The sequence below is a fragment of the Pelobates fuscus genome, chromosome 5 (assembly GCF_036172605.1).
Source record: "Pelobates fuscus isolate aPelFus1 chromosome 5, aPelFus1.pri, whole genome shotgun sequence".
In the NCBI taxonomy this organism is placed as follows: Eukaryota; Metazoa; Chordata; class Amphibia; order Anura; family Pelobatidae; genus Pelobates; species Pelobates fuscus.
The window spans coordinates 38081135-38107873 of NC_086321.1; the positions used below are offsets into that span (position 1 = coordinate 38081135).

Genomic DNA, 26739 nt, shown 5'->3' on the forward strand with positions numbered 1-26739 from the left:
AGTATAAAACCATAATTCTAACGCAAGCCTTCAGCCTAAAAAGGGTGAAAATAATATAAAAAATAAACAAACTACTAGTAAAACGTTATCAGCCAAGTTACCGAATGTGAAAGTTTTCACATTTCATTCCTGTTGACCGAGTGCCTCTATGTGAAATATTAGCTGATGGTGGCACTGCCAACGCTCCCGCATTACTTACTGCTTCAGACCACCAGTCCAGATCTTGATACAGATGTTAAGTCTTTACTGGTAGGATTAATGCGTTAATGATGTTGAATTATGCAGTGCCAATAATAATCCATAACTCACACACTCAGCCTAGCAGGGGTACAGGATGGGCACATATTCAATATTCCTCTCTTCTCCACCGACTGTGTGAATTGTTAACTGTTACTGGCACTGATCAAGTGTCATTCACTGCTTACTTTACCAATCCAGATCAGAACCTGGCTTGGTAACGCTAAGAAGGTAATGATGGCCATTGCAATCCCAGTCTATTGAGAATTCACCCACTGGCATTGAGTCTGAAAAGCAGGACACATAAATGGGATAATATGTTTCCACAACATGTTGTGGACAAGGGTAGGGACAAAACTTAAATTATTTTAGTAATGTGTTTTACAGCATTTATTGGCAAATTGCTTTTCTTTCTTCAATTGTCACAGCCCAATCAGGCAGATACTGAGCAGTTCTTGGCTCAGACAAAAACCTGAAAAACAACTGGAGTAAGAGTTCATTTCTATGCAGAAAAGACTCTAAAATTTGCAATGCCAAAAGAGGCAAGAGTCAAGAGGTCCTGGTTGTTACACTCACAGTGACAGCAAGACTCTAGCGGGGCATGAGGCCTGAGACAGTTGCCTAACTGCCCTAATTATAGAGCCGCTTCTGGCGCTAGGGACTAAGCAAGTATCTCCATGGCAATGTTCATGTCAGAACATGGATAACCAAGCTCCACATAAGGAAGGTGTTTCTACCATGCATCTGGAGCACCAACATTGGGACTAGGTAAGAAAGGGCTTCTGCTAGGACTAAATTCTTGCAGTTCTTGCTACATTAGCACCTAGATAAATGTTCTAATACAGCACAGATTAGCGAAGAGCACAGATTATGCATTTTGGATAAAACCAAAGGGAGTAGTAAAATAACTGAAAGGTTGGGCAAATCTCCTTGAATGAGAGAAGCAACAACTCTAGATCTGTAAGTCTCATAAGTGGACAGGTTTAGTATGATTGTGTGTGAAACTAGACGAAAAAAATAGACGAAATAGACGAAAAAGAAGAAAGAAGAAGAATGTTGTCCTCTTAAACAAAACAGAGTAATATAAGTGGCAAGGCATAAAATACTGATGGCTATAACGGGAGGTATGTTTGTGTCTGAGGAAGGAGGTTTAATAAAGAGCCAGCTCCTACCTGCTTGTGTTTCCGTGAATCAATGACATGAATTCATTAGTTCGACATGGGTGGAGTACAAAAAATGGCTGTCCAAGAATTGGATGTTCCTGAAATGAGTATAAAAATCAATAAATGTTACTTTAATACAGTGGTTTCCAGAAGTATACATTATGATGCAAGACACGTATTTACATATATTTATAAAACGTCACTTTTGAAACATTTGTTTAAATGTCAGCCATTTTATAGTGACATTAACTCAGCTATTTAAACTGTATCCAGGTGAGGATATGGTGTTTAGGGAGGGATTTGATGAAAGTTAGAGTAGAGGTAGGGTACGTTAAGATTTGGGTGAAGATAGAGGGTATTAATGGATACCTAGGGTTAGAGAGCAGGGCCGGACTGGGAAAAAAATTCAGCCCGGGCATTTTTTGTTCACAGCGGCCCACTGAAAAGGGGGCGGGGCCAGATAGGGTGTGTTTTGTCATCCCCAATGACAAGCACGCCCCATCTCAAAGTGAGCATGTTGGTTCAATGCTCTTCCAGGGCATGAGAAAAAGGCCCTGTATTTGTTCTGCACAGTGCAAGCAAATTTAATAACATGCTTGCACTGTTTGCTTGAAACTTGTCTCACGGGTTTCCATAATTGGGATACTCACTGTATCCCATTTATGGAGACACTATGTGTTTGCTTAGATGGAATCTAGTGTGTGCATAGGGGATCCAGAGTGTGTATGTCAGAAATGTAGTGTGTGTGTAGGTGGTGCAGCGTCTGTGTGTAGGGGATCTAGTATGTGTTTGAAGGACTCAGGAGTGTGTATAGGAGATCTAGTGAGTGTGTGTGTGCGTGTATAGAGGATTCAGAGTGTATATAGAGATCTAGTGTGTGTATATCTGTAGATATCCAGAGTTGGTTAGGAATCTATGGATTGTCTGGAATTTAATGTGTTTAGGGGTGCAGTATGTGTGTGAGGGGTTCTGTAGTATATATACATATATGTTTGGTGTGTAGTATTGTGTGTGTGTGTGAGTGGTGCAGCGTGTTTGGGGGCTGCTGTGTGTGTGAGGTGTGCAGTGTGTGTGTGTGTGCTGTGTGTGTTAGGATGCTGTGTGAGGGTGGTGTGTGTGTGTTAGGGTGCTGTGCGAGGGTGATGTGTTTTAGGGTGCTGTGTGAAGGTTCTGTGTGTGTGAGTGAGGGTGCTGTGTGTTGGGGCGCTGTGTTAGGGCGCTGTGTGTGTTAGGGTGGTGTGTGTGTTAGGGTGGTGTGTGTGTTAGGGCGCTGTGTGTGTTAGGGCGCTGTGTGTGTTAGGGCGCTGTGTGTGTTAGGGTGCTGTGTGTGTTAGGGCGCTGTGTGTGTTAGGGCGCTGTGTGCGTTAGCGTGCTGTGTGTGTTAGCGTGCTGTGTGTGTTAGCGTGCTGTGTGTGTTAGCGTGATTTGTGAGGACGCTGTGTGTGTTAGAGTGCTGTATGAGGGTCATGTGTGTTAGGGTGATGTATGAGGGTGATGTGTGTTAGGATGCTGTATGAGGGTGATGTGTGTTAGGATGCTGTATGAGGGTGATGTGTGTTAGGATGCTGTATGAGGGAGGTGTGTGTTAGGATGCTGTATGAGGGTGATGTGTGTTAGGATGCTGTATGAGGGTGATGTGTGTTAGGATGCTGTATGAGGGTGATGTGTGTTAGGATGCTGTATGAGGGTGATGTGTGTTAGGATGCTGTATGAGGGTGATGTGTGTTAGGAAGCTGTATGAGGGTGATGTATCCTAAATAATACCCTAACACACATCACCCTCATACAATGATAATAATAAACATATATTTTAACCCCTCCAGTAGTTAAATCATTAGTATTACTAATGTGTTGGGGGAGGCAGGTAAATGCCAATATTGATGTGGTTTTTTTTTTATAATAAAAGTTTAAAAAAAACCAACAGGTATTATACCCCCACACTTAATTTCCTACCTATAGCCTGGAGGGGAGGGGGGGCTGCTGACATCCATCCCTGGTGGTCCTCGTGGTAAGTGAACTCTAGCCCTTTGGGGCTAGAGTTCACTCTCGCGAGACCCGGCCGGTTGCCATGGCAACGGACGGATCTCGCGAGAGAAACCCGGCGGAGCTGCAAGTTAGAGCTCCGCCGGGTCCTCTCTCCAGGCAGGCTGTCTCCCTCCCTCTCTCTCCCGCCGGCGGCCGCGTTTGATTGCATGTGGGCCGGTGAGGGAGATCTTCGATCTCCCCACCGGCCCTTCATGCAACACAGCGGGGCCGGCGCTCGGATAGCGCCGGCCCTGCATAGACCGGCTGGATCTCCCCGGCCCGTGGCCATCGCGGCCCACCGGGCATTTGCCCGGTTTGCCCGATGGCCAGTCCGGGCCTGTTAGGGAGTATATGGTTCGGTGGGGTTGAAGGTTATGGGAGACTTGGGGTAAGGAGGTGCTTGCTCCTATGAGTGTCAGCCAAGTGAAGCTCAAACTTACTACATGTGGTAGACTGCTGGACCATGCATCAATACAGCATTAGGTAAGAGGCACTGCAATGATACCAGTTATTACAAATGGACTGATAACAATCCAGTCGGCGTTGTAATTTTGACATTTTCATGTGTACATTTTCCACATGTTCCACACGTGTGAGGTTTCCCAAAACAATGTTACTCCACTGTTATGGAGACAATGTTGTTTGTGAAAGGAAGCGATCATGTTCAAATTTTACCACATGACAGGAGGCTTCATATTTGCATATCTTTCTTTACTGAAAACTCCAGCAGCATAGTAACAGTAACAACCAATGAGAAAAAAGATATGCTGCCCATAAAAGGGTCTGTCTATGACATCATTTCCTCTTTCTTTGCTGCTCCAGCCTACAGGTCAGAGTACTTTTTTCCCTCTCTGTGACTACCTAATTTTACACTTGTTTAACATTTACTCTCTCACAAACCCTTATACTCCTGGCTCTCTACTCTGCTCCCTGCTCCCCCTCCTTGTATCTGCACCCTGCATTTGTATATTTGTTTCCCTTGTTACCTGACGGTCCGCGGGCGTCACGGCTGCCCGTGCCGCGCTCGCCACGCGGACCGAACCGGTTTATTCTCGGGGGTCGTGTGGGGACAGGTAGTGGATTCCAGGGTAGATTTGTTCCTCTTAGGGTTTGTTCGCGCGCCGCACCTTCCTCCCGCGACCGCGAGCGAACACACGCGGTCGGCGGCACTCACGGCCGAAGGCCATCTTGGATCTCGCGACCCGCGAGATCCTCGGCGGCCGCCTCCCTTTCAATACAGCGGATCGGGAATCACCCGATCTCCGCTCAACACCTTAAAGTGACATTTCTCTTCAAGAAAAATATATATATTTGGACTTGGATGTGATGTTTAGCTATACACTGGATATTTATATTGTATTCACCACTGTACTTTGGAATCTTGAGGCATTAAACGGAAATACAAGATAGTATTACACCTCACACTGAATATTATTATATGTATTGCATGCTATTACTATTTAACAAGAGGCATATGATTACCATACCCTGTACAGGGTCATACTGCACTACTGTACCCTCCAAGGGCATACTACATTACAGCACCCACCACGGGTCGCAATATATCACTGTACCTGACAGTACAAATTTATGTGGGTGTCCTCTGGGCTTTTTTCCATGGCACACCACCTGGGGTGACCCCCCAGATATGCATGCAAGGTCACTGACCATTATCTCATGTGGGTGTCCTCTGGTTACCACGGCACACCACCCGGGGTGAACCCTGAGTATATGCACGAGGAATTTACCACACTGGCATCCTACCCTGATTATTAACATAACGTGCATACAGCTCTGGTGTACAACTGTGGCGAACCCAACTATACACCACCACTGAGCTCATACTGAAGGCGGCCTCTATTTTAGGCGACAGCCCATACATATACGCCTCTCTAATTAATTTCGAACTGGGCGGCCCCCAGTTGTACCAAGAGTCTGTCACTACATGTACTGACTCTTCTCCACTGCCTCCACTGATTTTCCATTATCGCCCTACAGGACGAGAAACACACTAAACATCATGGAAGACACACAAACCAGTCAAGACTTTCAAGCCATGATTAATGCCGCAGTAGCGGCTTCTGTTGAAAAAGCCCTCTTGAAGGCTCAACCCCTAAGGGCGACATGATCCCCCCAGAACGGATGGAAGCTTCGGGCTCTGAGACGGCCAAGACAAAGCGACATCGCAAGGCTTCGAGACCCCCGTCCACTAAGACTAGGAGCAAAATACCCGTTAAACGGAGCAAGAACACGGGCCGACAACTACCCGCACCCCAACCGCTTCAATCCTCCGACGAAGAGGAATCATATGTACCGCGCACCCTAGACGTGATCGACGAGTGGCAAGGGGATGATTCAATGTCCGAAGAAGAAGAGTGGCAGGACCTACCTCCCACCTCCTCGAGATATGTTAAGGAGACTTTCCTAGACACCACCGACGGAGACAGGGATAACAATACCCTCACCGATATGGCCGGAGATGGAGTGTTTATGGATGACCAAGGGAATCCACTCTTTGACCCGCGTACCATCCGACACCCGCGGTCTTCCGAATGGAACCTACCAGAACACCTGACAAGATTCATTCACTTATGGCAGCGCAGACCGCTGGAACGAGAAGTGCGAGCACGCCTCTGGGCCGAATGCCCCAGACCTCTGTTACCCGATAAGGTGGCACTTACGCCTGAATTCGACAATACAGTGATGGTCTTCATGTCCCGCTCAGGCCGAGATCCCCGTAAAGGGGTGGAGAAAGGCATGAAGGCGACACAGGATAAATTGCTGGACTTACTCGGCCCCATTGCAAAAATACTCTATTTCGCAGACCTAGCCCTCAGCCAGGGCTCCCAACTAGATCCCCATATCATACGGGAATGGGCTCAGAGATCGGTCTGCCTACTGGGCAATGCTAATGCCGCATTATGCACAGAAAGACGCAAATCGGTTTTAATCCGCATCGATAGCAAGCTCCTGGACCTCGGAGCGAAGGAATTTGGGCCGAAAGCCCAAGGACAACTGTTTGGCGATGCCTTCATCGCAGAATTGAAAAAACACGTAAACCTATTCACCACTTTGAATAAAGCCCAAACATCACTCAAACAAGTTTTTCATACTCCAACTACAAGAGGTGTTTTTGGAAGGGCTGGTCGGCAGCGGAACCGTGCCACCAGCCGATTTTGGTCCTCAGGTTCCAGACCATTCACACAATCCCAAAGTTTCTTCCCATCTACGACGCAGAGACCCTATGCGTTCCGAGGAACTGGGAGATCTAGAGGATTTCGAGGCCGAGGACGCGGCCGTTTCTCCAATGGTGAGTTCACATACACCCCAAAATGTTTCGCATTTTATTGCAGGCAGCCTGTCCCTTTTCTTTCAGAACTGGGAGTTGATTACCAAGGACCCCTGGGTACTACAGACAGTACGAGGCTTCGTCATAGACTTCTTCGATGACCCCATTCAAATCGGAACCCCTCCTCCGATCCACATGTCAAAGGAACAAGAACACACACTCTTCAGGAAAGGCGCAGTACAATACGCGCCAGAAGGAGGAGGCTTCATAAGCAACATCTTCCTGGTCAAAAAGAAAACAGGCGACTACAGACCGGTTATCAACCTCCGGCAACTAAACTCATTTGTAGTATACAGGCACTTCAAGATGGAGGGAATCCACCTGCTACAGGACCTCCTCATCAAAGACGACTGGTTTACACGTCTGGACCTCAAAGACGCGTACCTGTCCGTGCCAGTAGACGTACACTACCGACGTTTCCTCCGCTTCCTGTGGAGAGGACGGACGTGCCAGTTCACGTCTGCCATTCGGTCTCAGTTCGGCCCCGTGGTGCTTCACGAAGCTCCTGAGACCGGTGATGGCTCACATTCGAACCCAAGGCATACGATGTCTCGTATATCTGGACGATTTGCTAATTTTCTGCGAATCGGCCTCCAGACTACGATTGCAGACAAAATTTGTCGTTCACTTGCTGGAATCTTTGGGTTTCGTAGTGAACAGACAAAAATCGGCGCTCTCTCCTTCCCAGTCAATTCAATTCCTCGGCTTCGACATAGACTCAAAAGACTGTGTCCTACGCCTCCCGTCAGCAAAGATAGCATCAATAAGGAAAGAGATCAGACGGGTTCTGAGGATGGACACACTACCACTCAGGATGCTCGCCCGGATTGTGGGGCTCCTCTCTTCCTCCATACAGGCGATTTTCCCAGGCCCGCTACACTACAGGGCCATGCAACGGCTGAAGGCGGCATACCTCCGCACCGGACACTCATACGACCACTGGATCCCATTGTCGTCGGAAGTGAGAACGGAACTTCGGTGGTGGTTACTGCACATACAAGCCTGGAATGGCAAGGCGATCTTCGGCTCATCCCCGGATTTCATCGTGGAATCGGACGCCAGCTTGTGGGGATGGGGAGCTCACTGCACAGACGCCTCCACGGGAGGCCCATGGCAGGAGGAGGAGACCAACCTTCATATCAACTGCCTGGAACTGATTGCAGGATCCTTCGCCATCCGCAGCCTGGCCAAGGACAAGTCGAATTGCTGTATCCTGCTCCGCATGGACAACATCTCAGCGGTGCAATACATCAACCGCCTGGGAGGAGCGAAGTCTCGAGCATTGACAGAAGCCACAAAGGACATCTACAGCTTCTGCCTGCGACAGAACATCACACTACAGGCGGAATACCTACCAGGAACCTCCAACCTGACGGCGGATTGGTTCTCACGCCACTGGCGAGACACCAGCGATTGGAAACTCAACAAAGAAATGTTCCAAGAGTTACAACGGGGGACATGCCCGCTAACAATAGACTTATTCGCCTCCAGGACCAATAACCAACTACCGAGATACTACAGTTGGCTTCCAGACCCGAAGGGCGAAGCCGCAGACGCATTCTTACAGGACTGGCCCACCCTAGGAGCCTACGCCTTCCCACCTTTCTCCATGATACCACGAGTAATACGATACGTACGCACTCACAGGATTTCTCTCATACTGGTAACCCCCCTTTGGCAGAGCCAACCGTGGTTCCCAGATCTCCTGGAGATGTCCCACAGACACCCCCTACTACTCCCTGTCTTCCCACTACTTCTGACAGGGCCTCGGGGAGAACCACACCCCCTCATCCTGGACGGACAACTAGAACTGGTGGCCTGGACGATTTCAGGGGTGCCTGGTCAGTACATGGCCTGTCACAATCGTCTAAAGAACTCCTATGGGACTCATGGGCTCCAGGCACCAGGAAATGCTATATATCCGCCTGGGCAGCCTGGAGTGATTGGTGTATGGAACGGGACGCCGATCCCTTTAACGCCCCTATCACGCTGATCCTTAACTACCTAGCCCATCTATTCACGCTAGGGCGATCCTACCGATCCCTCAACGTGATCAGATCAGCCATATCAGCGGCACACGTCCCGGTACAAGGCAGACCAGTGGGTCAAGATCCACTAGTATGCCGATTACTACGGGGCGCTAAACTAACGAGACCACCAGCACCCAAATACTCCAACCTCTGGCAGGTAAACGTGGTGCTGGATTTTCTTAGGACATGGCCAGATAACCCTTATCTGTCTCTGAAGCAACTTTCAGCCAAGCTGACTCTGTTGCTATGCCTCGTCTCGTTCCGACGAGTGTCAGACGTTAGAGCATTCGACATGGACGGTTTCTCCCTCACTCCAGAAGGAGTTACCTTCTCCATTACAAGACGGACCAAATCGGATTCCACCTCGGTATCTTATCCATACTTTGGATCAGATCCCAAACTATGCGTCGTTAGGACGCTGATGAGATATACGGAAAGCACAGCCCCCCTTCGAAACATTTCGAAGGGTCAACTTTTGATTTCCTACGCAAGACCCCACGGAACGGTGTCTACGACCACACTGGCTAGATGGGTTCGCTGGCTACTATCGCTGGCAGGAGTTGATGCTCATTACGGCGCCCCGGTCAGAGGGGCGGCTGCATCCCTAGCCTTCACGGCGGGCGCCTCGCTAACCGACATCATGCGCTGCGCAGACTGGTCACGAGAAAGTACTTTCAGGACGTTCTAATTCCGTCAAACATCTCATGCTTCCTTCACACTAATAAATTCTAAGCTTTAAAAATGCAAATATGAAGCCTCCTGTCATGTGGTAAAATTGAAGATTATATTAGCTTTAGTGTACTAATAATCTTAATTTTAGTAATGACAGGAGGCGAATATTTCCCACCCTATAGTATCCCACCCAGGTTATTCTCGGATCTGACAGGATCAGGTATTAGTGCTCAGGTAAGCATACTGACGATTGTCTATATATGTTTTCTGATCTAGACGCTGTTTCTTAACCATGTATGAACTGTATAACCTATCAGACTTCATCAAATAGATGGCGGGTTGTCATATTTTCTCACGTTGTATTATACAGTACTATATCTAACTGTAGACTAGGCAACCTAATAGTCATTAGTGCTCAGATTAATGTTTTGATATGCGGACATACTGCCATGCCAGAAACCTTTCACTTTTTTCTTTTCCTTTCAGCGTGAAAATCTCTCCTGCGGGATAAAGAATCACCTTCGACACAGCCATACCATGGATCTACCAAAGTTTACCCTACTACCATGTTATTGAATTGTTAACTTGATCTGTTTATATGTTAATTGTTATTTTTTCGCCTCAAAGAAAGAGGAAATGATGTCATAGACAGACCCTTTTATGGGCAGCATATCTTTTTTCTCATTGGTTGTTACTGTTACTATGCTGCTGGAGTTTTCAGTAAAGAAAGATATGCAAATATTCGCCTCCTGTCATTACTAAAATTAAGATTATTAGTACACTAAAGCTAATATAATCTTCAATTTTCTTACAACTTCAAGAGTCATTCTGTTTAAACCGCTGTTCTGGATAGTGCCTGCTGGAAGCAGCTCTCAAGGCCACACACAGTGTGTCTCTCCACATCTGCCCAGTAGGTAGCTCTCAATCAGGCAAGGTAAGGAACCTTTCACTTTTGCCTATTCAATCTTCCTGGAAAAAGGGAACGCCACCTTTCAAGTTAACAATCTTGTTTGTGCTAATTGCAGACTTTACTTTCATGATGATGATGACAGTAAAATGTTCAATTCCTGTTTCTTCCCATTTTTTACAAAACATCTCCATCGACATCCTGTGATGTGAAAGTGATAGGAAAACCAGGAGTACAGAAACCTAAATGCACAGATCTCTCTTTCCTTCTTCCGGTCCAGAATCCTGTGTTATAGATGCAATCACTGGCATATGACATCATACACTAGCACTCTACAACAGAATAGAGCCCTGAGAGGGACCTGCATGGCTAAAGTATCTTTAATTCTCAGAATTACCCAATGACTTTCATCAGTAACTGCAAAAGAGGACACTGGGGTATGAATTTATGCCTCAGCACACTCCCTGCCCATTGGATATCACCAGTAACAGCCCTGTAACAGGAGCGGAAGTCATAAAAAATAAAATTAAAAACAAAACAACTAAGGAAACAGAAAAACAAACTTGTATTTGCTGCCGTCTCCGTTCTGCTATGCAAAGAGCACCTTTATATCTGATCAAAAAAATTACATAATTGGCTACAATGAGTGAATGTAGTTTACACTAGTGCAGGGGTAGGCAACCTACGGCACTAGTGCCATGCACGGCACTCGAGGTGACTTTGCACGGCACTTAAGGCTGCTAGAGCCAAACAGGCTCTGTCCTATCAGGAGTCCCAGTGAAACTTCAGATTTCTGCTAATTCGAAGAGGTGGTAAAGGACAATCCTCAATTTATGCATTGCAGCACATAGAGTAAGTGATCTCAGATCACTTCCTCCCAGCACTTGTGAATGGGAATCCACACTGTAGTACAGCAGCTTGTAGCTGCAATTGCAGCTCCTGTCCTTGACCTGTACCTGGCCAGCCTGGTCCCCACTGGAACCCAGGGAGGCCACATACTGCTAAATATACACAGAAATGCAGAATAAGCCTCCCCTCATACAAATAATATGAACAGCCCATACACAAACATACACACAATCCCCACAAACGCAACACCACTAACTATCCACATACATGCACACAACCCCACATGCAGCCTCTCACATGCAATACCCCAAACAGCCCCCACACACTACCAAACACACAATGTGACATATCCATCCACAAGCAGCCCTCATACACAGCCCACATTCATATGCATCATACACGATACCATAAACTACTCCTGAACATATACAATATAATAGCACATATACGCACAAATCCAACGATACAAAGCAATTACAGTAAAAATAACAAGCAGAATACGGCAGCATACACACCTCAATTTAAAAAAAATAGGATCGGCACGCTAAGGGACATCACAATCCTATATCGGCACAGTGCTGCTAAAAGGTTGCCTACCCCTGCACTAGTGTGTCTGTAAACATACACGTTAATGGAAATAAAAATTTATCTATATTTCCTTTACACCTCTAGAATCTACTGTTGTCAAATCTATCCGTAACATTATACCTTTATTGCTATACAATACTCACAGCCTCAGAGTAAAGCAACAGCATGCCAATACCACCATCTGCTGTTCAAATGTCTGTATGTCTAGAATTATATTTATTTCAGTCTTATGCCATTTACTCCAAGGCACATCCAATGTACACACAAGAAAAAAGATGCAATAGAGAGCAGGAGTAGTGATGCTATTATATGACCAAGACTTCTATATTTAATACGGCAGCACTCTCATCGTTTGGTTGAAAACTAGTAAAGTTGGGCCACTGTCTGGGTTTCACATAGGTAAAATGTAAATGGTAATGTCAAAGGCATTGCTCAGGGCAGATAGTTTTCTCCCAGAATTCCAGGAACCAAACGGAAAGGCCACCCACTGATTTTCCTCTGGTCCCCTGCTTCTGGGGGATACAAAAGAAATCCATAGACAATGGAATGCAGGTACATCATTAAACAGACTCCTGGCCACTCTGCCTTTATCACCAGAAACATCTGCTTACTTTGGCTTTTAAATAGCAAATGGACAGACTAGGATGACAATTGGCTTTTTGTCGGTCCGCAGTCTTTTTGCATCTTTAATGCCTAACATAGCATTGGCAAAAAGATCCCCATATAGCCGACAATAAATTACAATGCCGATGATGCTTAGGCAGCCCTGCACCAGCTGATAATCTACTATTTAGTCATTTCTGGCTTAACATTTTACTGTCATATATTTATTCCATGTGTTGTTGAAGGGAAACTTTTGCTAGGACATAATATATTGTGGAATCTCATGATATTATATTGTATGTGTGCGTTCCGTTCATACATATAGACACATCACTGAAACAAGTGTCTTTCTGTGTTAAAGTGCAATATTTGAAGGGTGCTTAGAAGGTCTGGGCTTTCTGTGTCTTATTACTATACCTTCCTAATTATTATTTTTGCCTTATTACAATGCCTTCCTAATTGTTTCTATCATAGACATCTACCCAGTATCAAGGTTCCAAATACCCAATAGCCACTAGTATTGTAAAATGTAGCCCAGATGAGTAAAAATGTATTCCTTGTAAATGTGAGATGCACCCTCCAGGCTTGCAGTGGTGAGTAAAGTTAAAGACTGACTAGTAGCATAGAATTTGAAACTTTAAAGGGACATTATAGGCACCTAGACCACTTCAGCTCATTGAAGTGGTCTGGGTACAGTGTCCCTATTGAACTTAGTGCTACAATGTAAAACATTCCAGTTCCAGAGTTCCACTAAGTCTTCCTGCATTCTAACATACCTTTGGTCCGGTAGATGACGCTGGACATCCTCACGCTCTGCATGAGGACATCCAGCGTCAGATTTTTCCCTATAGGAAAGCATTGATTCAATGTCTTCCTAAGGGAAGTTCTAACATGCACGCGCCAATGTGCATTAGCGACCGCTTGTTGTGGGACTGAGGAGGCGGCACTGGGACCAGGTAAGTAAATAAAGGGTTTTTAACCCATTATTCACTGGGGAGGGGGGGTGCACGAGGCAGAGGGGCCCAAGAATACAGCTTTGTATTTCTGGCACTTATACTATCCCTTCACTTATGATTTTGCTGTTGGTACCTCCTGACATTATTGAGCCTTAGGTACTCCAAAATATACCTCTAAATTCCCTTACAGCAGGAGTGGCCAAAAGATAGATCTCCTAATTTTGTAGAACTACATATGCTATGATGCTTTGTCAATGCTGGCAAAATATCATGGGATTTGCATTTCCACACCAGTTGTTAATCTATCTTTTGGCTAGCTCCTATTTTACAGAGTTGCAATTAAACTACAGTTATGGCAGTTATTTTACATCCAAAAAGACATTAATTTGTTTTTATAACCTCATCTGCCATTTTACTGTCCAAGGTTCCAATTTGGATAAATCAATGAGTATCTAAAAAAAATATTGTGGTCTGTGCTCTCAAACGGTTGAACAAAATACACAGAGATTGTAACTGGAACTGCAGCGCTCGTATCAAGGTAATTAATAGCAATAATAAAAAATAATCATGGGACCAAAAAGAGAACTGGAGAACTCACTCATCTACAATAAAAGTTTAGAAACCTCATCGTATAACAAACCTTTGTTTTCTATCTATTAACCAGTTTTCGATCCAAGTACAATTGATTTCCCCTAGGACTAGTTTCCTTACGTTGTGGGCCAACCACTTTTATGGAAAAGTATCAAATGCTTTAAGGAAATCTAAACATCTGTAGCATTGCATTGGTCTAAATTTCTATTTATTTCTTCCAAGGAACCCAAGAGGATAATTTGGCAATGTCTATTCTTGTTAAAATAATATCTATTCTTGTTAAAATAGTATTGATTGTCTGTATTGTTGTCTTACTAATAATCTAGAATATGGTATCAAATTATCACTTCGTGTCTCCCCCCCCCCCCCTACTGAGGCCGTAAAGCTCTTTGTGACCCAATGACCAGCTACTAGTGAATTGAACATTCTGACAGCCCTCTACAGGCCATAAACAGGAACTGCATCTAAATGACTACTACTGTACTCATCCTTTGCTATCACCATATTATGCAGGTATCCCAAGTCAATAAGGCCACACCATAGTCATGTAATTATTAAAGGACCACTGCACACCCATAAAACACTTCAGCTTGCTGAAGTGCTTTATGGGAAAGTAGCATACCATTTTAATTTCAGTTTATAAAAGGGTGGTCGACTTCCATGAGAAATCAGCACTTTTATAATGAAATGATTAAACACCAGAGGCCAGTCAGTCAGATAACCAGGGAGGTCTTCTTCTTCCTTCCATACAGGATCTCGAGAGGCTGGCTGTCTGATCAATAGGTACACAAGTCATACTGTAGAGCTCAATGACTTTAAACATGGTGTTGTCCCCAGTGCTGCAGAGATACAAGAACACGCTGTGAATGTAGGCTTTATTTGCACAGTGTGACATCACGGTGTGCAATACGGGATTTGAAAGTATCCCCTGCCCTTGATATAACAGGCAGATCATGTAACACATACATGGGCAGGTTTGTCCATTTTTACAGCATGGATACTACTGACACTTTGTAAATAAATCAAAAATTATTACCAAAGTTTAACCAAGTATGGCATCAATTAACAACTAAAGGATTCTGCACACATTGATTTATTTCCAGTTCAACTTCATAAGAAAAAAAATGTAATGAAAAAAACATGTTAAACCCCTTGTTGTTTGCTTTGCTAGACACAGTATGTCTTCTGCTGACTATAGCAAGTGTTCCATGTGCACTGGAAGGATAAAGGTTCTCATTTAGACATCTCACGGCAGCATGGCATACACTGTTTAGTGAATCGTTTAAAATGTTGCACAGTAGCTTTTCCTACTCAAAATCACATATTTTACTTTTCCCATGCTCACTCATTTTATTACTCCTATGAACAGCTTATCAGATGTTTGAACAGTATGTGATCTGTTTCCAGAAATATTAGGCATGCCCAAAACTATAAATAGTCACAAGGTTCTAGATACAGACTGATGCTTAGATATAATCACGGATATCTAAGATATAAACCATGAAATAAAAAAATTATGATTTTGCCTTTTTCAGAATGGTAACAAGGTTCTATTCTGAATTACCAACTGATTTAGCGACTGAACTGAGCAATTTCTAGTATGGAAACTATCGCAAGTGGCAGGCCAAATTTGCCTTTCAATTTAGTTCTGGACATTTCTGGAATCCTGAGAAAACTCTCCTATGTCCCTATTGTGTCAGTTTCTGTAAATCTCAAGCCCAACTTTTTATATCTCATGTCTTCTTTTGACCTTCAAGTGTCAATTTATGTCCTTTTAGAACTATTTCCACATCAAAAGCTCCTCTATGAAGTTCTCATCAGTCACTAGTCTTTCTTTCTACCAATCCATTGCTCTCCCTGTGCCCCTTCATCATTCTGCTATCCTGCTCTGATTTGCTTATCTAATCCAATACAATAACTCAAAATAGTTTCACATATCCATCCTAATTATCATAGGACCTACATGAATTTTAGGTGGTTAACGCTGACCCAATACAAACCTACCTAATGCTATACCAACCCTGCCCTTAACTCTATGTTTACACTAACTCTAATCTTATACTGTGGCGGACAGAACCACGCCACTGGTTCTTGGAGGGGCCTGCTCGCCAGCCTCTTGCCCTAGGACTATGGCCCCTGCAATAAACCTGGCTAAAATACGTTTAAAAGAATCTGTTCGTGCAATTGGGATTTTATAGTGTTCAGTTACCGAACAACCGCACAAACCAGAGACCGCCCTGGAGCTTGTTAACACCTATTAACAACTTGGAACGTTTCTCACTGCCAGGGCCGTCTTTAAGGAGGGGCAAACGGGGCAGCTGCCCTGGGCCCAGTTACTCATGGGGGGCCCAAAGCAGCTGCCCCGTGGGCCCCGCTGCCTGCAATAAAACATTTAAAAAAAAAAATATTTCCCTACCTAATGGGCCCGCGGTGCTAGTATTGCAGCTGCACCGGGGCCCGCACACTAAGGGGGCCCACGGGTGGCCCATACCCTTAGGGCCACCCAGTGAGCATGTTCCAGCAGGGGTCTAGTCGGCGCTGTGGCCCTTTAACAGTGCGACCGGGCCCTTGCTTAACGGCTGCATGGGAGGAAGTGACGTCCGCGAATCACTTCCTCCCACCTCACAGACATCGGGCCGCGCGGGAGGCTGCTGAGCCAGGATCCAGTGGGGAGGGGGAACAAGCAGAGCCAGACTCCCAACTACCCCAGCCAGCACACTGGACCCCAGGGAAGGAAGCCTCTTTCAACGGTAGGAAACTGAAGAGTGTCTGTCTGTGTGTGTGTGTGTGTCAGTATGTTTGTCTGTGTGTCAGTATGTCTGTCTGTGTGTGTCAGTATGTGTGTGTGTGTGTGTCAGTATGTTTGTCTGTGTGTCAGTATGTCTGTCTGTGTGTGTCAGTATGTCTGTGTGTGTGTGTGTGTGTGTCAGTATGTCTGTGTGTGTGTGTGTCAGTATGTCTGTGTGTGTGTCAGTATGTATGTCTGTGTGTGTCAGTATGTCTGTGTGTGTGTCAGTATGTATGTCTGTGTGTGTCAGTATGTCTGTGTGTGTGTGTGTGTGTCAGTATGTATGTCTGTGTGTCAGTATGTATGTGTGTGTGTCAGTATGTCTGTCTGTGTGTCAGTATGTATGTCTGTGTGTCAGTTTGTATGTCTGTGTGTGTGTCAGTATGTATGTCTTTGTGTGTGTGTCAGTATGTATGTATTTTTGTGTGTCAGTGTGTCTGTGTGTGTGTCAGTATGTATGTATGTCTTTGTGTGTGTCAGTATGTATGTCTTTGTGTGTGTCAGTATGTATGTGTCAGTCAGTATATGTCTGTGTGTCAGTTTGTATGTCTGTGTGTGTGTCAGTATGTATATCTGTGTGTATGTCAGTATGTCTGTGTGTGTCAGTTTGTGTGTCTGTATGTATGTCGGTGTGCCAGTCAGTATGTCTGTGTATGTGTCAGTATGTATGTCTGTCACAGTGTCAGTAGGTCTGTCACAGTGTCAGTATGTCTGTCACAGTGTCTGTGTGTGTGAGTGTGTCAGTGTGTATCTGTATGTGTGCCAGTGTGTATACCTGTGCATGTATCTGTATGTAGCCAATGTGTGTCAGTGTTTGTATCTGCATTTGTCGGGTTATGTATCTGTGTGTCTGTATGTTGTCATTGTGTGTGTCTTTGTATCTGTATGTTGTCAGTGTATCTGCGTGTGTGCATCTGTGTGTCTGCATGTGTGCCAGGTTGTGTGTCTGTATGTGTGTGTGTCAGTGTGTGTAAATGTGTCTGTATAGCTGCATCTGTATGATTGTGTATATCTGTGTATCTGCAAGTGTTTCTGTGTGTGTATGTGTATCACAGTGTGTGTGTTTGTGACAGTGCATGTGTATTTGTGCATACATCTCAGCATTCAACACTACACGCAAATACACACCTGCATTCAAACTTCAACACTACATATAAACACACCTCTTTTTTTAAACAACAAAATTATATATAAACACACCAGTGTATTCATAAACCAACAGTACACATAAATGCATACTTTTTTTTTAAATTTCTTTATTTTTGTTCCAGCATCCGTAACGGCATCAAAAAATACAGTAGATGGCCCACGCAGGGGCCTTTTATATACATGTCATACAGTGTTTTAACAAGAGGTATATCGTGCCATTACACATGAATATAAAGGATTATGCCGCTCGGCGCTGGTTTTCAGCAATCCGGGCGTTGTAGCCCAAGTATCAAATTTAAACATACAACAAAAGAAAAAATAAAACTAAATGACTATTGACATGGTTATGGAAGTTCAGTACTACATTTCACATCAAATTTACCAGTTAACTTTATATGGGTCTAGGATTCTGTTGGTGGGCGCGGAGTTTCTGTGTTTACGAGGTAGTTCTCGTTACACTAACACAGTTGCCTTTCGCCTTTTGCGTCTTAGTGTCTTATTCTACCTAGTTGAGGCTGTCTTGCCGGTCTGGTATATCAAGCCAGCTGAGGTACTGAGCGGTCGTTCCGGAAGGGGGTAGGATAGGGTAGGGTGAGGGGTACGGTTGAGGGGGGGGGGTGGTAATAGGAGGTGGAGGTACAGGCGGAAGCACGCCGAGCCGCAGCTCGCGATTCTCAGTTATTTTGGAATTAGTCATTGGTGTAAATTTCCCATGGTTGCCAGATTTTTTGGAATGATTTTTCCGTATGTCTTATTTGGGCAGTCAGTTTGTCCATCAGATAAGTATCTTTAATTTTAACTATCACGTCATTGTCAGTGGGGACCGTGGGCTGTAGCCACTTTTGTGCTAGTGCCCTTCTAGCCGCCAGTGTAAGTTTGTTTAGTAGTTGTTGTTCTTTTTTAGAAAGGCAGTCATTTGGTCTAGATAGGAGGATCGCCCAGGGATCTAGGTCTATGTGTCGCATGAGGACCTCTTGGAGTAGTGATTGGATTCTTTTCCAAAATTTAGTCACCTCAGGACATTCCCACCACATGTGGATGAAGGTGCCCTTGCCGCCGCATCCCTTCCAACATGTGTCTGTCGTTGTCTTCCCCATCTTATAGAGTTGAGCAGGTGTGGTGTACCACCTCATGAGCATCTTATAGGCTTGCTCCTGATGTAGCACACATATCGATGTCTTCGCTGTTGCTTCCCATATGTCTACCCAGTCCTCTCCTTCTATTGCTCCCCCTAAGTCTGTTTCCCACTGGCGTATGTAATTTGGGTCTGCGGCTCCTCTGTCTGGGGCACTGAGCTGAGCATAAATTGTTGTAATCATCCCTTTTTGGATTGTTTCGGCGTCGCATAACCGTTCATAAAATGTCATAGGGGTCTGGGCTGCTTTCTTTATGTTCGGGAGTTTGGCAAAGTCACGCAACTGCATGTGGCGGAAGACGTCCTTGGTCGTTAGGGGTGCAGTAGTTTGTAGGGTTTCAAAGGATTTGAAGGAGTCCCCTGTGTACATGTGTTTATATCTTTGCATTCCTGTGCTTTCTATCCCCCTGAAGTCCCGAGCGCTCAGCCCGGGCCCAAACGCTTTGTTCCGTAGGTACGGAGTCAGCGGTGAGGGTGTATGTTTCAGGGCAAATTTATTGGCTGTCAAGTCCCAGATCCTAACGGAGTTGAGGATCGCTGGGCAAGATGTTTGCAATGATGGTCGGTCCTGTTTAGGCACCCAAATCCAAAATTGAGGGAGGTCAGTGTGCATTAGTTTTGTCTCGAGGTCGACCCATCTATGTGCGCCCTCCGGTGTGTGCCATGCTACTATCTGGGCCAGTTGGGCTGCGAGGTAATAATGATAGAGGTTCGGTAGTCCCAGTCCCCCCTTCGCTTTAGATCGGTATTAGGTCTGTCGAGCTATCCTGTGTCTTTTTTGTGCCCAGATGAAGTTGTCTATGTGTGTTTGTAGTGTTTGTAGGTTTTGTTTTGTGACTTTAGTTGGAAGGGCTTGAAAAAGGAACAAGATACGTGGGAGCAGCGTCATTTTGACTGCATGCATCCTACCGATCCACGATATGGGCCTCTCATGCCATTTTTCTAGGTCCCTACAGAGCGCCTGGATGGTGGGCGTGTAATTGGCGCTGAATAGCTTCTCTGGGTCTGCCGTGAGTTTTACCCCAAGGTATTTGAAATCTGATCGTGTAAGTTTGAGGGGGTAGGTGTTTTTTATGTTGTCCATCCCTGCCTTGTCCATTTCTATTGGCATGGCTACCGTTTTGTCTAGATTGATTTTGTAGCCTGAGACGCTGCCATATTCTTCCAGTATTGTCACCAGTCGGGGCAGGGATTGAGCAGGTTTGGTTAGTGTGACCAGGACGTCATCTGCATATGCAGAGACTTTGAACTCTTCACCTCCTACCTGTACACCCGAGATGTTCTCGTCCTCTCTTATCCTCTGCAGGAGAGGCTCTAACGAGAGGACGAAAAGTAGGGGGGAGAGGGGGCAGCCCTGTCGAGTGCCGTTTGTTGTCGTGAACGGGGTCGGGATCGCACCCGGCACTTTGGTCTGCGCCCTCGGTTGGGCATAGAGGGCTTTGATGCCCCTTATAAAGGCTTCCGGCATCTGTAGTCGTTCGAGTAGTGTAAATAGATAGTGCCATTGCACTCTGTCGAACGCCTTCTCCGCGTCCAGGGAAAGGATCAGAGAAGGCGTTCGAGATCTCACCGCCCACCATATGATGTCTGCCCCCCTCCTGGTGTTTTCGTACAATTGTCTTGTTGGTACAAAACCGACCTGGTCCGGGTGGACTAGCATGCCCAGGAGTTGGTTAAGTCTTGTGGCTAAAATTTTCGCGAAAATCTTAACATCAAAGTTAATCAGGGAAATGGGTCTGTAGTTGGAGGGTTCAGTTGGGTCTCTCCCTGGTTTAGGTATAAGCGCTATGTCAGCCGTGAGCATATCTGAATCGGGGCACCCACCCTCCATCCACTCTGCGTACATTTTCACTAGGCTGGGCGTCAATACGTCCCTAAAGACCTTATAGTATGAGCCGTCAAAGCCGTCTGGTCCCGGGGCCTTATTGCCCTTAAGGTCTGTGATCGCTTTATTGATTTCCTCCTCGTCTATTGGATTCCCTAATGTGTTTAGAGCTTCCGGGGCCAGTCTCGGCATGTTTGTCCTCTCTACGTAGTCTGCTACTTCTACTGTGTGGTCCGTGTTGTCGCTGTTGAGTGTTGGGGAATGGTTGTAGATGTTTGCAAAGAAGTCTGTGAATATCTGATTAATCTCCGTTGGGTGTTGGGTTATTTGGCCCTGTTTATTTTTAATGGCCGAAATGGTATGGTAGTTGGGTTTGGGGTTCAGCGCCCTAGCTAGCAAGGTGTCCATCTTATTGGAGCGTTCGTAGTAGAAGCGTTTTTTGCGAACTAAGTCTTTCCCCAGATCCTCTACTGCTATTGACCTAATTTTGTGTCGGAGTTCCCTGAGGTCTTGTAGTCCCTGAGATGTGGGATCATGTTTGTGTTTGGCTTCTGCCCCTCTCAGCGCCTTTTGGAGCCCGAAGAGGGTTTCAGCTCTCTGTTTCTTCCTGCGGGTAGCTATTTTTATGAGGGTACCTCTCAGTACCGCCTTATGTGCGGCCCATATCGTGGATTGGGTCAGTTCTGGGTGGTCGTTCTCTCTAAAGTATGTCAGGATTTCGTCCCGAAGGAGTGTCTCTGTCTCTGGGTCTTTTAAGAGTGTGCTGTTAAGTCGCCATTTCCAGGGTGGTTTAGGTCCTGGAATCCTGAGGGTCAGTTCTATGTCGGCATGGTCTGACCATGTGATAAGGTTAATGCGTGCAGTCTGCACCCATGGAATCCCGGTTTGGTTCACCAGGAACATGTCAATGCGAGAATATGTGGAGTGTGCGGCCGAGAAGAACGTGTAATCTTTTACACCTGGGTTCCGCAGCCTCCAGGGGTCAAATAGTGTTGCCTGCTGTATAAATTGTGTTAAGAGTTTGTCCTGTCCCCTCGTGCTTTGCGCCCTCTGTCCTCCAGTAGGGGTGCTACGGTCCACTGTTGGGCAGTGAGTGGCGTTCATGTCGCCCCCTAGGATTACGATACCATGCGATAGGGCCTGAATTAGAGCGTGTATTTGGTCCCAGAAACCTGGGTCCGGTTGGTTGGGTGCATAAATATTAATGAGGTGGTATGCGGTAGCATGTATTGTCCCTGAGACGATGATATACCTTCCCGATGTGTCCGCGCTTGTCGACTGTACTATAAAGGGGCAATTTTTGTGTAGGAGGATTTCTACCCCGTTCTTTTTAACTAGGGCCCTGGAGGAATATACCCTGGTGTATATGTGATCCTTCAACTGGATCCGGGCTGAGCGCAGGAGGTGTGATTCTTGTACGAAAGCTATGTCCGTTTTTTGTCGTTTCAGTTCCCTCATTAGCAAGCGTCTTTTGGTCGATGTATTTAACCCGTTTACGTTAAGGGAGGTGAATTTTAGCGTCGTCATGTTGTGGAGCCTTTGAGGTTACCTTGTATCGCTAGTGCTGCAAGACTATGCTCCGCCCGCCGAGCGCCCCCCCGAGCCCTGCTGTTCCCCGGGTATTACCCGTTGGGTCCACCAGACTCGAGCCCGGTAGGGGGTCGGGCCGGAAAGGGGGATGGGGGGTGGAAAGGTGAAAGGAAAGGGGGGGGGGGAGTAGGGGAAGGTAGCTTGAGGAGGGAGGGGGGAGGTAGTTGGTGAAAACTACTGTTTCCGGGAAAGTGCCCCGGTCTTATCAAATAGTGCCGGGTGTCTCGGGGGGTGACTACCCGCCCCGCGGTACCTTGTGTTAGCGCGGAGGGGGCAATCAATCGCCGAGCACCCCGGTGTCGGTCCGTATAGTACTATTATTCGTCACCCATTCCTTGGTCACACCTGCGTACATGAGTCAGGTCGTCCGTGTGTTTCCCGTCACGTGTAACATTTATAAACAACATTATATGCAACAGTTATTGAATCAGAAAGTTTAACAAAATCAGGTTAAGAGCGAAAGCGAGAAAAAATAAGAAAAATACAAGATTCAGAGCATCCACCCCTTATCCTTTCTATGGGGCTGCCTAATCTTCCTGTCCCTGTTCGCCCCTACTAAGTGGTTTGCATAGAGGTACGATATATGTGGAGTTCCTGCCGTTGACTACCCAGCCTACCCTCCTACCCGAGCATACTGGTTTATCTCAAAATAATAAGGGGATGGTTCTTCCGCACAGTGTTATGTCGGTTACTCTCAGGCCCCGCCGGTTCCCGCGCCCCTCTATGGTGGGTGATTCTATCTACTTAGGTTTAATAGTGTACGGTTTCTGATGTGGGTTGGGTGGGGGTGGGGGGGGTGTGTGGTTGGTTGTTCCTTTCCCTGGGCCCACTGACCCTACTTCTCGCCTGAGCTGCTCCCACCCTCCCCATCAATATGGATGTACACATAAAAACACAACACAGGGTGAAACTTGCGTGTCCAGTTGGATGCGAGGCGGATATAATAGTCCGTTTCATACTCCAGTAGGGGCCGTATTCGGCAAGGAGTATACGGTCAGGTAGTCCTTTCAGTCCATTTGTCGGTACTGCCTATATAGTCTCGTGTTTCATTACGATCTATGTATCGCACTTGAGTGCCTCAGTTCGCATTAGGCATGGGCAGGTTCCTTTCACCTTGCGTCGTCGACCTATGGCGGTCAGCTTCTTCCTTAGGTGGTTCTTTCTTGGGTGTAATCCAGAGAGTGCTGGTGAAAGGTGTTTTTAGGAAATTGTCTCTGTCCTTCTCTTTCCTTATTCCCCCTTTTCTTTCTCTTTCCAAGTTGTCTTTTCTTCCGGTTTTCAAACAATCTTGCAGCGAAAAATAAGAAAAAAAAAAAAACATAAAAACAGGGGGGGGCATCTTTGTTACCATTCTTATTTCCATTCTCATTTGGGTAAAGTCAATATATGCCATCAATGGTGGAGCATGCTAAAATCCGGCTCCGGCCTGTATGGTTATTTTACTTTGCAGTTCATGGTGGGGTTGCTTGGGTAGCTGGTGGTCTTCCAGAAGTCTCTGGTTACTTATACTGTATGGAACAGCTTTGTTTGTGTTGCTGGGTTGGGGAGCCATATGGGGGGTTACGGTCTTTTGGTTGTGCAATGGGGGCGGTGTAATGGGAAGGGGTCTGTTAGTGTCCATTAAGGTGCAATACCGTCCAGTGCTTCGCCTTCCCTGGGTAAAAGTCCTAGCGCCTGGATACCCCTCTGGGGGAGATGAAAGTCTGCCGGGACCTCAATTCCTAAGTCCCTCAAGAAGGTCCTGGGGTCCGCCGAGGGCAGTAGTACGGCTGGCCGAGGCCCGTTAAACACAAGCATTTTGAAGGGGTGCCCCCAGGCAAAATTCAGGCCCTTGGCTCTGACAAGATCCGCTATAGGCTTCCACTCTCTGCGCCTGGCAAGCGTTGCTGGTGCTATGTCTTGATATAAGTGGAGTGCGGTGCCGTCTAGGGTGTATGCGTGATGTCTGGCACTTTTGATGATGGCTTCTTTGGTGGAGAAGAAGTGCCACCTCATTATCACATCCCTGGGTGGGCCATTGGGGGGTCCCCTGGCCCTAAGTGCCCTGTGCGCCCTGTCTATCACCCACATATGGTCAGGGATAGCTGGCAGCTGCGTTTTAAACATGTCTGTGAGTACCTTCTGGATGTCTGTGTCTTTAATACTTTCAGACAGGCCCTTTATCCTCAGGTTGTTCCTTCTCGATCTGTTGGAAGCATCCTCGATTTCTGCCTCTAGGTCAGCTACTCTGGACAGTAGGGTGTTGGTGGTAGTGGCAGTCTCGTTGTGGGCCGTTATTACCTGGTCCATCCGCCATTCCAGGGCTTCAGTCCGTTGCCCCACAGCCTGTATTTCGGCCTTCACTTCTCTTGCCGACCTTTCGATCTCCCCAGCTAAAAAGTGTTTCACCTCTGCCAGTGACCGCATTATATCCGATATGGTGGCCTGCTGCGTCGGGGTATTCAGGTCCCTGGTGCCCGGTGAGCTTGGGGAATCCGCGCTCGCGTGGCCGCCGCCATCTTTATGCGCTTGCGGCCTGGGCGTTGTGAGGAGGTCGGCTACAGATGGAGTACCGTCTCTCCTTCTGTTTCCAGATTTTTTATACTGGGCCATCTCCGGAACCTTCTCCGTTGCTCTGCTAACAATTTCAGGTGTTGGTGAGCGGGTGTTTTGCTTCTGGCGTGGTTTTTGGACCGTTCGGGGTGCAGAGCTCACTGCCTAAGCGGCCATCACTTTCGGCGGTCAAGCCACGCCCCCCACATAAATGCATACTTGAATTTAAATGCCATCTCCACATACAAACACTCTCCTACATTCACACAAACATACTCCATACAAAAACATGCTTACACTCAAACACACAAATACTGCTCAGTGCTAAATACAACCCTGCATGCATGGGAAAATGGTAGCGCCCCAGCTGTCAAAGCATTGTTGGAGTTGCATGACAGATGGGGATCTACCTTTTGCCCCCTCTTGCCCAAAATAATTCATGCACCAGAGCCCTCTCTACTTTACGTCCACCTCTGCATTGGGGTGGGGGGCATGATTGCATGCCAGGGAGGGGACGACAGGGTTCAGGGGGCCCAAGCAAATGTTTGCCCAGGGTCCAATCCATATTAAAGACGGCCCTGCTCACTGCAGTGTTCTAATTGTTCGTCTGGGTGGCCGCAATTCCTATTGACAACCACAAGGTGGCGGCCATCTTGTTCGCAGGGAGCGGTGTTTGGGCATGAATCTCATGGAACTAAAATCGGACACGGAAACTCCTGAACACCGCTGGACTTCCATCATCGCCTGCGTTTGGTTCTATACAACTTAGAAGGGCACTGTTCGGTAAAATCATTCATCTGGATGAGGGGAACAAGCTCCAGGGTAAGGCTATTGACTCTGTTTGGTAGTTTGTTTGTTTTCAAACTACCGAACTAGACCGACCACAAGCACTGATTCACTGGAACTGTTTTGGGCATGAGACCATGCCTGTAGTCAGTCACATAAATGACTTCCAGGAAATTCCCGAACCCCTGAACTGATCTGGGGGATTTTTGAATATGTAGGTCATCCAGATCAGGGCTATCAGGATATGTAACTGTGGGGTTTAATTTTGTAAACTGTAATTTTTGGGGGGTTTATGTGTTTTTGGGGTACTTTTGGGGTGTTTGGGAAAAAGTGTGTTTTTTTTTTTACTTGGAGATAATTGGATTAGATTAGTACTGTTCCTAATCCAATTATCTCCCAGGCACAGAGGAGGGATTATCCATTTATGTATGGGAGTGTCATATATAGTAACACTGTTGTCATTGGTCTGTGACTTTGTAATTCAGTCTTTCATCAGGTCTAGGAGGGAGTACCCAATGCATGGGGATTGTCATAAAAGGCCAAGTGTGGTCCTATTAAAATGAGTTCCTGCCTACCCTCAACATAGAGTCTTATCTCATGTGTGTGGGGAACAGCTGTATCTGCTCTGGGGATTGCTATATCACAATACTCCCCTCGGTTATAATCACTAGCTCTTATAAAAGCTGTACCTGCTATACTCTCTGGAGTAGGAGAGGTTCACCCACTGGAAGCTGGATCCTGGTCTTAGGTCCAGAGTGGGTGAAGGACGGCAAGTTTAGCCAAGCTGTAACGCTGGACATGGGGCCTATGGTGCTGATAGTGTCTGGTGGAGTGCTTGGAGTACTCTGTGAGCACTAGGAGCATCAATTGGCGGAGGCAGCCAGTTGGGGTGCTAGGCGGTCCGCCACATATACATTCACTAACCTTAAACCTAACCTTAACCCTACACTAGCACTAACCCACC

General features: G+C 46.4%; 1 protein-coding gene across 2 annotated transcripts in view; it reads right to left on the reverse strand.

Moving 5' to 3' along the window:
- Nucleotides 1-26739, reverse strand: part of ATG10 (autophagy related 10) — a 110335-nt gene that overhangs the window by 9358 nt on the left and 74238 nt on the right. For both annotated transcript variants that reach the window (XM_063456763.1, XM_063456762.1), the window contains one exon: nucleotides 1410-1498. In XM_063456763.1, the coding sequence (XP_063312833.1) occupies nucleotides 1410-1498 (89 nt within the window). The remainder of the gene's footprint in view (nucleotides 1-1409; nucleotides 1499-26739) is intronic.